General features: G+C 37.3%; 1 protein-coding gene across 1 annotated transcript in view; it reads right to left on the minus strand.

Moving 5' to 3' along the window:
• Positions 1–13231, minus strand: part of PEX7 (peroxisomal biogenesis factor 7) — a 44706-nt gene that overhangs the window by 2953 nt on the left and 28522 nt on the right. The window contains exon 9 of the mRNA XM_064649424.1: positions 10329–10428. Coding sequence (XP_064505494.1) covers positions 10329–10428 — 100 coding nt within the window. The remainder of the gene's footprint in view (positions 1–10328; positions 10429–13231) is intronic.

A 13231-nucleotide genomic window follows, 5' to 3' on the forward strand; every position in this document is an offset into this window, starting at 1 on the left:
ATTCCAAATAGGCTAAAGAACGTACCTGAGAATTAAATTAAGGAAGGACACACAAAAGTCCAGACCTTGTCATATTTCTTCTTTTTACAGAGTCTCAGGATACTTTTACCATTATATCTAAACAGTTCATGAGCAGATCTGAACAACTTTCTTACACTTACAGGTACAGAAATTTATTACAGACATTTTCCTAATGGATTGTTGAGGAATGGAGAAACAAAGAAGTTCAACAAAATCATACAGGAAGTTTCCTGAAGAATTAAGCCAGAATTTCAGTCTCACACTTGATAAGCTATGAGATCACTGTCCTGTCTTTTGTTGAGATGAGAGACGTCTATTTGCTGAGCATTGAGGTTTGGGGGCCTCACTTTAGAGTCTGTAACAAAGTGAAAGGGTTAACCACACTGACAATTACTCAAAAAGATGACCTATAATATATATTCACAAAATATTGCGGGAGACAAGAACTAAGGCAAAGAGAAGAAGAAAGAGAAGAGCTAAAGAGAAAAAAGCTGATGAGGTCCACAAATATACTCCAGTAAATCTGGCTGAATCCATATTGCATTATCTTTACAATGTCATTTCCAGTTGGGATCACAAAAGATACAGTATTGGATCCTCTGCACAACAAGCTTCCTTCTGTTGTAGACTGCAATTCCTGTTCTCTTCTAGAGCCAGAATGAACAGCTGCACACTAAAAATTTGGAAATCCATCTACAATATTTGATTTCAGACTATAATTAGCCCATTTTATGTTTACTATACTGCACTATTATTCATTTCTACTGCTTCCTTAGCTGGTTCTACTTAGTTATTTGAAGTACTTTCCACATACATCTAAATGGGTCAAAAAAACTCTTGACAATGTGTCTGTCTATTCATATGACATAATAGAGCTTTCTGTAGCATAATGTTCTGCTGCATTGCAGTCTCCCAAATAATACCAAAAAGAAAATTTGTGTTCTCCACTAAATGCTGTATAGAAACTGGCAATCACATAAACTTCAGGTTTTTTACTATTCTCCATAGCTATAGATCAATGTCTGTATTTCTATAGGCAACACTTTTTACTTTCATAAAGAAACAAGAAACAGAAATAACATTTGGAAAAATCCCATGGGAATTCCCACCTGTTATCAAAGTAATTAGCATCCCTGAAACAGCCTCTGAACAAACATAGTTACAGAACCTTTTAATCTAGCAGCACTAAAAATAAACAGGGGATACTAAAAGGGAGTTTGAAAAGGATCACTTGTGGTAAGCTGCCCAACTCATTGACTTGATGGTGAAAGGTGAAAACATGAAAGGTGAAAACAGCCACGCAACAAAAGGAAAATAAAAGCTACAGCAAATAACAGTGAATCAAGTTCTCCTGTGCAGCAGGAAGCCTGTAATGAAATACTGATATCAGAAACCTTGATGAAAATACACATGCGAAGAACAGCAAACAGGTACCTATGGAAAACTGGGACACTACAGCATGGAACAGCATTACAAAATGTAACAGCATTTCCATTTCTCCATACTTCCTTCAAAATACAGCCAAGACTGTCAGAAAAAGGGGACAACTGTAACCTAAGAGTGTAGCAGCCAGCATTCACTGATGGACAGCTGCTATGTGCCCCTTTGCAGTATCTCACAGATTATCACTGCCTCAAATACGAACAACTAAGATGAATCCTGAGATAAAGAGAAGTCCCTGTTCATGCAGCTACTGCATCAGTTTACGAAATGTCTTCCTTCATTTTGTCTTATGACATATCTTATACAGTGGTCTTATGACTGTTGTGTGCCTTTCCCCAGAACAGGGGAACGTAGGATGTGGAATATAAGCGGTTTAAAAGTATTTACAAATGTCAGATCTAATGAGATATGTGAACATTTTTAATACATACTTTAAAGCACTTTAGCCTTTTTTTTTTAAATAAATTAAATATTAAAATAGGGATAGAAATTTCATTGGGACGAGAGCTGATCCAGCACTCTACAGTACATGACATACAAAAAGCTGCAATTTCCTAGAGTTTATATTTTGATCAATGAGGTAATGTTACTAACAGGTGAAGAAAATCTTCCTGTGGCAGGATGAAGGACAAAGGAAAACTGAAATTGGACTCACATTTTATTTGCCTACCTGATAGAAGTCCTCAGTGTTAGGAGCATAAAGGCATGGAGGTTTGTCTTTCTGTAAAAATGTCTGATGCCTTAGGGACAAATTTTACTCTGAGATTCAAACAAATCTCACCGACTTCAGTTTTTAGAAGGTGCATGATTTTTTTTTTTCAAACTGACATGCTAGCAGAGGACAGTTTATTTCAGCTGCAAGGAACTGTATAAACTGTCATATTCTTGTATTATTGACTATTTTGCATGGCATGTTTTGTATGCCATGCAATTTTCATTATCATTTATGAAAACTGAATTGGTCTTGTATCAAGCTATAGAATGTAATTCTACTATAGCAACTTTCAACTACCATAAATTACAGGGAAAAGGAAAATAACTAGAGTTTAACTGTAAAACAAGAATATTTTATGTTACACTGATTGGTAAACTACATCAAGAAATAATGCAAATAGAAAAAGCATTCTAAACCTGGCAATTTTCATTGTAACTAAAGCTATTTGTGACAAAGGCAGCCTAACAAAATGACTTTTATCTTTAATGCTTTTATTTTAGTAGCAAATTTGCAGTACTAACATATACACTAAAGGTACTGTATGGTTATTACTGCAGAGTACATATCATGTCACTTTGTCTGCCAGTAGAGATGAGGACCACTGTATTTCTCTTCAAGTAAAGCCAAAAAGCAAGTACACAAATGAAAATCTGCAGTCATCACAGGAAGATGATTGCTTGACTAGAAAATCATAGTTTAACTCAACTAAAACAGCTATCCTGTATTTTATTGAAGTGTTTATCCTTGTCCCAGAGTATAACAATGTTTTCCACCAACTGATCTAATACAGACATCCATTCATATATCAGAGTCATTTCCATTCACTAACTGATTTAATCCCTTGACAGGCTCTCTGTTTTCTATTCATCGCAATCATCTTGCCTTGCAATAGACTTAGACCTTTTCCAGTATCCCAGGGCAATCCATTCAGTCTAGTGCAATTACCTGCATAACATTCTGCCTCTTTACTGCTCAGAAGCAAGAGAACAAGAGAAAACTCCGAAGTTAGCTACTAACTTTTTTTTAAGTATTTGAAGGCATACTAAATCTCCACGCCTAACCAAGATTAAATACATTCAAAATAACAACTAATAACTTAAAGAGTTCAGTTACGCCTTTATCAGAACAGGAACAAAGAACAGGTTTAATCAGAACAAAGTACAGCCCTCGCTAGATTAATATTTCCAGAACTAATGCGGCTTTCAGAGTGCTCATAATAAATCGTACAATAATACCTAAATGTGCCTGAGAGTGATCCATTTCTCAGCTCTTCCCCATCCTATATTCAAATACAACTAATAAGACCTGTCTTCTTTTTTTTTTTTTATTCTGTAGAAAAGACAATAGAAAAATTATTCAGTTCTTGACTTCCATTAATGTTGTGTTTCCTTTCCTCTTTTAGTTTCTCATCTTCTGTGTCTTCTCAAACAGAATTTAATGGTCTATTTATATCATTATTATGTATTTTTGAGGCATCCTGAGCATCCTCTAAGCGAGTGGGATGGAGATTAAGGGGAGATAAAACAAGCTATTAGGTTTGCTACTCATCAAATTACTTTCACAGGTGAGCATTAAAACTGATTGGTCAAGTGCATAATGGATCATGCATGATCCACTAAATTCATTCAATACCTATTTTGGTCTAGAAAATCTGAACCACTGCTGTGGCCTGTTTGGTTAACACTTGCCAGAGTGAACTGCATATGATGTTAACCTTTACACAAGAGTGAAAGTGATGTGAGTTTCCAAATTATAACTTTTAATTTTTAATGTGCAGTAACACCAGTATTTTTAAATTTACTTCTGAAAAAACACACCTTAATTTAATTATTATTTCCAGTAAAGACAGAATAAAACAAACCCTGGAAGAGAACTTTTTATAAAGATCTAGGTTCAAACTAGAGTTATCAGAAACAGATGTTCCAAACACTGCATAAGAAATCCATTTCTTTCTTAAGGAGAAAGAAAATACTGCCTCCCACCCTTCCCAATACTTCAGAATCAAAGTGCATTTTTCCTCTCCATACACTTGCATGGATAAATTGCATTACAGAATTGTGATGCCTGACAGTAACTTTTCCAAACACCTTAGGAAGAGACTTTAGCTGCTAATGGCAAAAAGTGATCATTACTCATGAGTGGCTGGCTTTGACTTACACAGTGAAACTTTCAATTTTAACAGTTTGGGAAAGACACACTATAGGCACCAGCAAGAAATGTCACCTTCTTTTAGTCTCTCCAACTCTGGAAGATGTTCAAATTGGTTTAACATTTGCAGCTAGTGAAATCTAGTATTTTCATGAAAAAATCCACTCTGTAGTAGGCTCTTTTTATCTCAAAGAATCACTAACTACATAACTTTAGTTGCATCTTGGGGAAGGACCATAAGGAGAGACTAAAATGAAGTACAGATAGTGTTATAATTATAGCAGTGGGGCAGCCACAACAGCTGGATGGAAGCTATCAGTTCCTTGGCAATTAAGTGTAAAAGATAAGAGCAAGTGATCGAAAGAAAAAAGCAGAAAAAGTCTGTTTTTCTGCACATTTCCACAAGATATAACTCCACTTTTGTATGGAACAATCAATATTTCTGGGCCTGCTGAGGGTGAACAGTTAATTTAAATGAACGGCAAAATACGAAGCCAAACAGCCTCACTAAAGACATCCTCTGCATTATATTTGGCTATACCCGTTAAGCCAACTTCAGCAGCCCCTCCTGTCTGTTCTCCTGCTTCGTGTGTTGGCACAACTAACGCAGCACACTGCAAAAGGTGCACAAAGAAAACAAGTAGCAGAACAAACCTGTACACCGAAACTTGACAGATGACCAAAAATTTCTCCATAAAGCTGGACAAATTTAGAACCAGATATCAAGTTACCTTCAGGGCATGCAGCTCAAGTATATACAGTTTGGCTACGACGTCCCTCCAACTAGTAAGAAATTACAGCTTTTAAAATTGTAGTGATGCATAATACCATCAGTACAGAAACGTTTCATGGGATCAACAGACCGATGCTACAAAGCAGGCACCTCTGCTCAGTTCTAACTACCTCTTAGCCAGGTGCAAGGAAGGAGCAGACTGTGGTTTGGCACCATGTGCTGGCGATACCCTGCAGCTTTAGGGAGAAGAAGCTGGAGGTTCAGGACAGCTGAATCACAAGGACAGTGTAACACAGAGCAGAAGAGTCATGGGTCCTCCACTGGTATTATCAATGTATCATACATAATATGTGGTATTATGGATTGGGCATCATGGTTTAACCCCAGCCGGCAATGAAGTACCACACAGCTGCTCGCTCACTCCAACCCCACCAGAAGGAGGGGAGGAGAACTGGAAAAATAAGGAGGTGCAGCTAGACAGAGGACTAGAGAAAACAAGTTTCCTCCCAACCTATGTTGACAGAAATAACTATTTAGAGAGACAGCTGTCTATTTGTAGTGTAATTATGATCCAAACACACACATTCACAGTAAAAGCAAATCGTAAGTGATCGCTATTTGTGCTGTACATAAGTTATTCTAAAACCCAGACTTCAACACGCATTCAGGTAACAAGATGATTTTGAACTACAGAACCGACATTTGGCTTACCCTCATTTGGTGCAGAACGTTTTTAATTTCCTAAGGGAGCTAGCTCAGTATTGTATGTCATGAAGTCTTGTTCTGATTTGGCATGTCACAGATGTCTAACGTGCTTTTCGCATATCAAGTGTTCTGAGCCACTACACCACTTGCCATCATGTCCGTTAAAAATCACGTATCCTTGCAACTTAGGAATGTCATTGTGTGCAACATAAAAATATAGAGAAATGGAAAGATTCCTCTCCTGTTCCCATTAGATATTTAATCCTATTCTCAGCAGAAGACAGAAAGCCTGACTCAATGGAAAGCATTAATTTATACTTTCCATTGGCTGCTTTATAGAGTTCAGAACAGATGTGACGTGTAGCTGAAAAAGGTTTTCAGACAAAATTCAGAGCTTCTGCATCTCTCACGTTTGTATAAAGCAAAATACAGCTTTAGAATTACAACAGAAATGGCTGGGTATTTTTTCTGTCCATGATTTAAAGAAATTTGTGGTATATATGTATTTTTTATTCTTCATATACTTATTGAAATAATTTCAGAATCAAGACAAGAAGTGACTGTTCACAGGATCTGTACTTTTTATCTGTGTCATTAATGGATTGCCTAAAGACATCTAAAATTAATTCATGACTGCCATATCACATTAACCTACAGCATAAGAAAAAGGCTGCTTTTAAATAAAGCTGCACAAACAATACCAAAAGAAGTTAGCTACAGCATGTAAGCACAAATGTAAACACAGCAAAATCCCAGTAAGAAACGGGCTTAAAGGAGTATTACATTTTAATTCATCAGAACACTCAGAGATCACATACAGGGAAAGTAAGTATCAGGAGAGAAATAAGAAATCCAGTGAGCTACAGAGTACAACTCCACTATATGGTCTAGCATTAACAGCCCCAAGTGAGGAATAGTACATAGCTGATTACCAGTTTTATAATCCCTACATACTTCCTATGCATATCTAGTGTGTATAGAAAGAAGCAAACTTTAATTGTTTCCCTTATCCTCAAACTTCGGAAAGAACTTATCTGGTTTAAAAAACTGTATACTCTTAATGTGGCTGACAAGGTGAAGAGATTTGTTCAGTTCTTAATGCTACACGCCATTACAAATTTAAAAGATTTTTGGTGTTTAGGGTCTTGTCACTGTTCTTGTGTGTGCCAAAGCTACTTTGGTTGAAAGGGGGAGTTGGGAGTATTTTCTCCTAGACAACCTGCCTGGCAAGCTCTCACATCAGCACTTGCAGTTTAATAGAGAAATACCCTGAATATCATGAGGATCATTTCTGTTAATGCTTTGCACTGTGAAGTACCCATCTTTCTATGCATCTGAAAGTTTGTTTGTTGTTTCAAATTGCTGTGAACCTAACACTAACATTATGGTGGGGGGAAAAAACTAAACCAAACAACAGCTGATCTTTAAAATGCAAAGCTTTCAAAAAACACTTACTTTACATAGAGGCACACACTCCAAAACAGATACTAGAATCTTTAATTTAGGCCAAAGGAGTTTTCTGTTTCATCCAGCTAATACTAATGGGTCCTTTTCACAACCAATTCCTTATGACTAGATCTCTCTCCACATATTGCCTCCATTAGCAGATACTGTGCAAGAACCAGCCTGCCTGCATGTACCTTCTGTGTGCCTGAGGGTTCTGTTCAAAACTCAATCAGTTCCACAGGAATGTCTCATAATTCCTATGTTAGCTAATTAATCATAATATCTATTTTGAACATTTTTCCAATAGTGCAGATAGTTTTTCCCTTGACATGCAAAAGATACTTCAAAAATGCTGAAGTTCATTGGGCAAAGCCAAATAAAACAATCTGTCTAGACAACAAAAATATCATTAAGAATGAAAACAAAGGTAAATTACCAGAATGATACTTAATTTGAGTATAAATGAATAGCTTGTCCATTACTAATAAAATACCCTGCATTCTCCCTGGATGCTCCTTCTCCTTCTCCCTGAAGGAGAGAAGTTCAAATCTCAAGTCGTAACTCCTTATAAAGCATACATGAAAAATCACAAATCATGCAAATACACGAATAAACAATAGAGCTCATTATCAGATTGATAAAGAGCAGACGTGAAGGCAACCTACATATTGGGAACAGCAGCATAAAATTAAAGCAAATTATCTTTGTTGCATTGATGCAGAAGCCAGGGAAAGGCTGCATGTGCTCATACTGGAAGCAACTATTCAGTAAGCATTCACAGAATCACAGAATGCTTTGGGCTGGAAAGGACCTTAAAGATCATCTAGTTCCAACCCCCTTGACATTGGCAGAGACACCCTCCACAAGACCAGGTCACTCAAAGTCTCATCCAGCCTGGCCTTGAGCACTTCCATCCACAACTTCTTTGGGCAACCTATTCCAGTGTCTCACCATCCTCACAGTAAATAATTTCTTCCTTATACCTACCTCACCGTCTTTCAGTTTGAAGGCATTATATCTTGTCCTATAACTACATGCCCTTGTAAGAAGTCCCTCGCCAGCTCTCTTGGAGGACTCCTTTAAGTACTGGAAGGTTCTATAAGGTCTCCCCAGAGCCTTCTCTTCTCCAGGCTGAAGAACCCCAACCCTCTCAGCCTGTCTTCACAGGAGAGGTGCTTCAGCCCCCTGATCATCTTCATGGCCTTCTTCTGGACTCATTCCAACAGGTCCATGTCCTATTTTTGCTGCAAGCCCCAGAGCTGAACAGAGTACTCAAGGTGATATCTCATTGGTCTTCCTTTAAAAATGAGGGTTAAGTTTCCCTTGTGTTCATTCTTTAACTTAGTGAGAGTTTAATTCTATCACAGGTTTTTAAACTTCTTTTAAAAACCAAAACATTTAGATTTTGCATTGCTGTGATATCCAACCCTCACAATAGATTAAATGAACTCAACAGAAAAAAACAGAGGAATATTAAAGCTGTTGCAAATGCCAAACTTCTGTCTGGAACGCACATTGGCATGCAGTAAATACAGATATGTACCCCAGATTTACAGATTCTGGGCATTAAGTCCAACACTGGACTTGTAGAATTTCTGCATGGAAAAAAGGATACCTGAATGCACAAATGCCCTAATGTTGATAGTTATGCACACCATCATTTTCCTTTTTTTTCAACATACTAGTGCATGTGCAGCAGTTTTCTTTCAATTCATTATCTACCACGAAGCCATGGGCTTACAGTCAAGATGTAATCACATCCTCAATACAAAATGAAAAGAAAATCTTCTTGCCTCATTCAGATCCAATGCAAAACCCACACCAACTTCATAGAAAGCTGAACTGGGCTCAGCACATGCAGAGCTGTAGCACTGTGAGGCCCTAAGTGTACTAAGCTATGCTTGCTGCTCCCTCTGGACCCAATTCAGGTAGAATCCTATCTATGCAGTCACTTGGGATGAAGTTTTAATTCCCAGCAAGTGGCCTTTAAGCATTCTTGACCTGCATTAATAAAAAAAATAACCTGAATGTTGAGAGGTTTTTTTCAGCCTCACAAATTCCCCTATGTGGTTCACAGCTTGGCCTCCTGAACAGTTACTGCAGCACCGCTGAAGCAACAGAATTAAAGGAACAACCAACCAGGCAGAAAACTCATCAAGCTATCATTTGGCTAGAATGGTTCCACATGCATTAAGCTAAGTATTTTGCCAAACTTATACCCTTCTCCTGTGTCCTTTTATCAGCAGGAATTACAATGGTTTTATTTGCTTTGTCCAAACAGAATTTGAATGTGGATGTTATGCAACCACAAATGCAGATTTTTATCTGGGATAAAAAATTCATTTCATTCTGAATTTAAGAGGAATCTAGATGTAAGTAATATCTGTGGCACATTAAATAATGCATTAGTTACTGTTAACTCAGTTACAGTACTTTCTAGTGAAAACTAAAGGCTTTCTCATTTTAAAGCAAATAATTACTTCAGGTTTTCTGAGTTTCTTGTCCAAAACCACCAGTTCATACTACAAAAAAAAATCCTCTGCTTACAAAATAGAAATGACTGTAGCAACAGAAGGAGAGCAGAATCTTACCAGAACCACTAGACAAATAAAAGTGCCACTGATAAAGGGTTCCACTCATTTACGATAATAGCTGAGGAAGTTAGAATTTTAGAATTTCAACCACATATTAAGCCTCTTACAGTCCTCCAAACAGTATGAGAAACCAGGTCTAGGCATCATGTGCGACACTACCGATGTTTAACCTGACAATCTAAATAGATGGAAGAAAGCTCTGTATCTCAACTTTGCATTCTGGGCTCTTCTCTATTACTCTTCCTTCTGAAACAAAACTACTTCATTTTCCCTGAGCTCACCATGGCTTTCAGTTATCTGATTTTGCTATTTTGTCTGTCCTGTCCTCCTTTCCTACCCAATGCAAGTAACTGCTTTATAAATAAAAATGGACCTGAAATGATGTTTATTTAATAAGCAATCAGCCAGACTCACTTCCAGAAGCTTTCTGCAATCTGGTGACTTATTCAGGATATGAGTCCTGCAGTCCAGCCATGACCATTGTGGCTATAATAGGCAAAAAGTAAATTCATCCAGCTCTTACCTGACCACGGTTGTGAAGACTTAAATCCAGTCCACATGTAAATTCAGTATGATGCTCAACTGTTTCCAGCAAAGGATTAGGCTTGGAAAAGTCCCAGAATCTATAGAGAAAATAAAAGAGGAAAAGGGAAAGAGAGAGAGGAAAAAAAAAAAATCAAACAAACCACAATTAAAGTAATTGAAAGGCCATTTCAAAAATATAATGCAAGATATTGACAAATCTGTTGCTGCCAGGATATTTAAAAAAGCAAACTCATCCACTTAGGAAACATAACAAATCATATTCCTGCAAAGCCATCTGCTGATTTGCATAAATTAAAGCCCACTGGGCAAAGCCATCTTTGTCTCCTGTTGCAGAAACTGAGATCAAAGTTGGCACTGAGGAGCAGTCTTTGGGACACTATTAAAGCAGAGTAAAAAAATTTAGGCTAAAATACTCGTTATATTTCTTGAGGGCTGGGGAATTTTATCCCTGAAAGACATTAGCACAATTTATTATTTTTTCCTCAGTTTTTGGTATCATTAACTATAGGGTCTTTATTTAAATGAAAATTACACATTCATTTAGAGATCTCAGTCATTCATATTGTGTTCCTGTAAAACAGAATTTAATATTGTAATTTAATAACAAATTTATACTACAGAGATCAGCTGCATTACACAGTTAATTCCACTAGTTCACATTTTAAAAAGCAATTTTTGTTTCAAGCCTTGGTTGATAGAAAATACTTAGAAAATAGACATCTGAGGTGCTCTACTTCTCCCAGCTACTGTCCCATTAGACGTAATGTCCATGAATGCAATTAACAGCAAGGATAAGAGAGATGTAAGAGTGGATGGGACAACATATAGGTAAAAGACACCTCAGTCGTTAAAGAAAAGGATTCAGAATAGAACTTTCAGATAATAAAACACTGACAATACCCCATATGATGCCACAAATCAAAGATTAGTTCCTCTCTCTTGTGTTGTATATACTGTTTTGAAAAGTCCATAGGCTGCACAGCACAGCATATTTTGTGGGCTGGCAGCTGTAATCGAATTTTCTACAGTTCAAATTTTCCCACGGGGGTCAATTATATGCTTTATTACTTCTGTAACAATTACAGAGGTCTCTTTGCCTTGCTCTTATTGGGGAAAGTGAAAATACTGAACAAGAACAGCTGATTATCAGACTAACTACACTGAAAGAACTGTAAGTTCAAAGCGATTCAGGTAAAATAGCAAACACTGGAGCCAGCAGGGTCAGTTTGTTTAATATGTAGATGTTATTTCCTTCATAAACAAGGACACTGGTGTCAGCACAATGGCTTTGTCATAGCAACAACCCTCTTAATTTTTTCCTAGTACCTGAGATCTAAGATAAACAATTTATTTTGCAGGAGAGAGGAGCAAAAGACCACCTCAGCATTTTCATCCTCCCACATTTGTTCCTAAGAAGGTAAGGAAACAAGTCTTGCTGTTTCTAAGTAATAGTGGTAGCCTTCCTTACCACACTAGCTCTCTACTAACTCTTGAAAGACAGATGCTTATAACTGAAAACTAAAATTAAAGGAGTTAACTTCAGAGCTACATGAATAAAAACTTAGAAAAGACTTTCTGATCAATTTTAAAAATAGTAGGACAATGTGGTGTTTGTTCTATAAAGTCTTGTTGTAAAAGGCAGAAGCAGTTTACAGTTTAAGAGTACTGCAACTCAGTTCAAGTACAACAGACTGACTGGGAGCTTTGATTTTTTTAATATAAGAATAATTACTAGCTAAAGCTCAAAAAAATGTTCAGTGTCAGGACTGAGAACCATTGATGGCAAATTAATGATGGCTCTCATAACAACTTTGCAGTCCAAAGCGAGAAACACTGTCTACAGCACAGCTTCCAAAACCAGCATGGTGACAACATTATATTCACAGTGAACCTCCATCACATTCTGAAGACTGAAACAGCACTGCAAGTTTCCTAAGACACTGTTTACCCCAGCAGGATGGCTGTACAGGCATTCACAGCACAAGCTTTGCAAGTGCTTGCATTACTTGAATTGTGTCTACACAGTCAGCAGCATGAACTTAAAAAGTGGGCCAGACAACCACATAAGATTTTAGGGTCCATTACAGGTCTGTACAGCCTGTACAATCACAGGTGTGTCACTTAGACAGAACTGCTATTTTTACCCATATCATGTATGTTATAACTAGAAGTCACAACTTCAGTCACATCTGCACTGACTGACGATACCCCAAAACCTATGAGTGCAGTTTCTTAAAACGTTTTTACAATGGAATTGTTAAAAGTATACCTTTTCCCTCATTTTTTTAGTTTTTTTAATTTATTTTACATGCACTTCACATGCAATTAATAAGCTGCACGTATATTCCAAGTGGACTGCTTATTCTAAGCAAGGCATTATGTGAAGAAAAAAAGCCTGGATTTTGTACTTCGTACCACCTGTTGCAGAATCATGAAGCCCTGTGCTCCCCTACCAAAGTACTTTTAGAACCCAAACATTGTTTCTCCTACCTATCTCCTATCTTGTCCTCCTCCCCACTCTACCCTTACCTCCTGCCCCTGCGTCTTCACCACTAGCTGGGAAAAAAGGCAGCAAGTATCATTTCAGGTTCCAGCGTCTGTACTAGGTAGTACGATGCATGTTGCTGCATGATGAGGAGCTAGCAGATTAGACAGGTGGTGAATTAATGCTACATCTCCTACCTTCCTTAAGGCAATACTCTGGATTATATCTCACTACAAGGATAATAAAGATAATTAACTGAAGTGAAAACCAGGTTTTTTTATGAGCAGCCTTATTCCATAAGATTTGTGATCAAAGTTACTGAACTTGTACATGGTGATGAAGAGCTGGAGACAGTGGTTTACCTTAAAGTGTGTTGCAGAGATGATGTCCAGTAT

The sequence above is a fragment of the Pseudopipra pipra genome, chromosome 3, assembly GCF_036250125.1.
Source record: "Pseudopipra pipra isolate bDixPip1 chromosome 3, bDixPip1.hap1, whole genome shotgun sequence".
Classification (NCBI taxonomy): domain Eukaryota; kingdom Metazoa; phylum Chordata; class Aves; order Passeriformes; family Pipridae; genus Pseudopipra; species Pseudopipra pipra.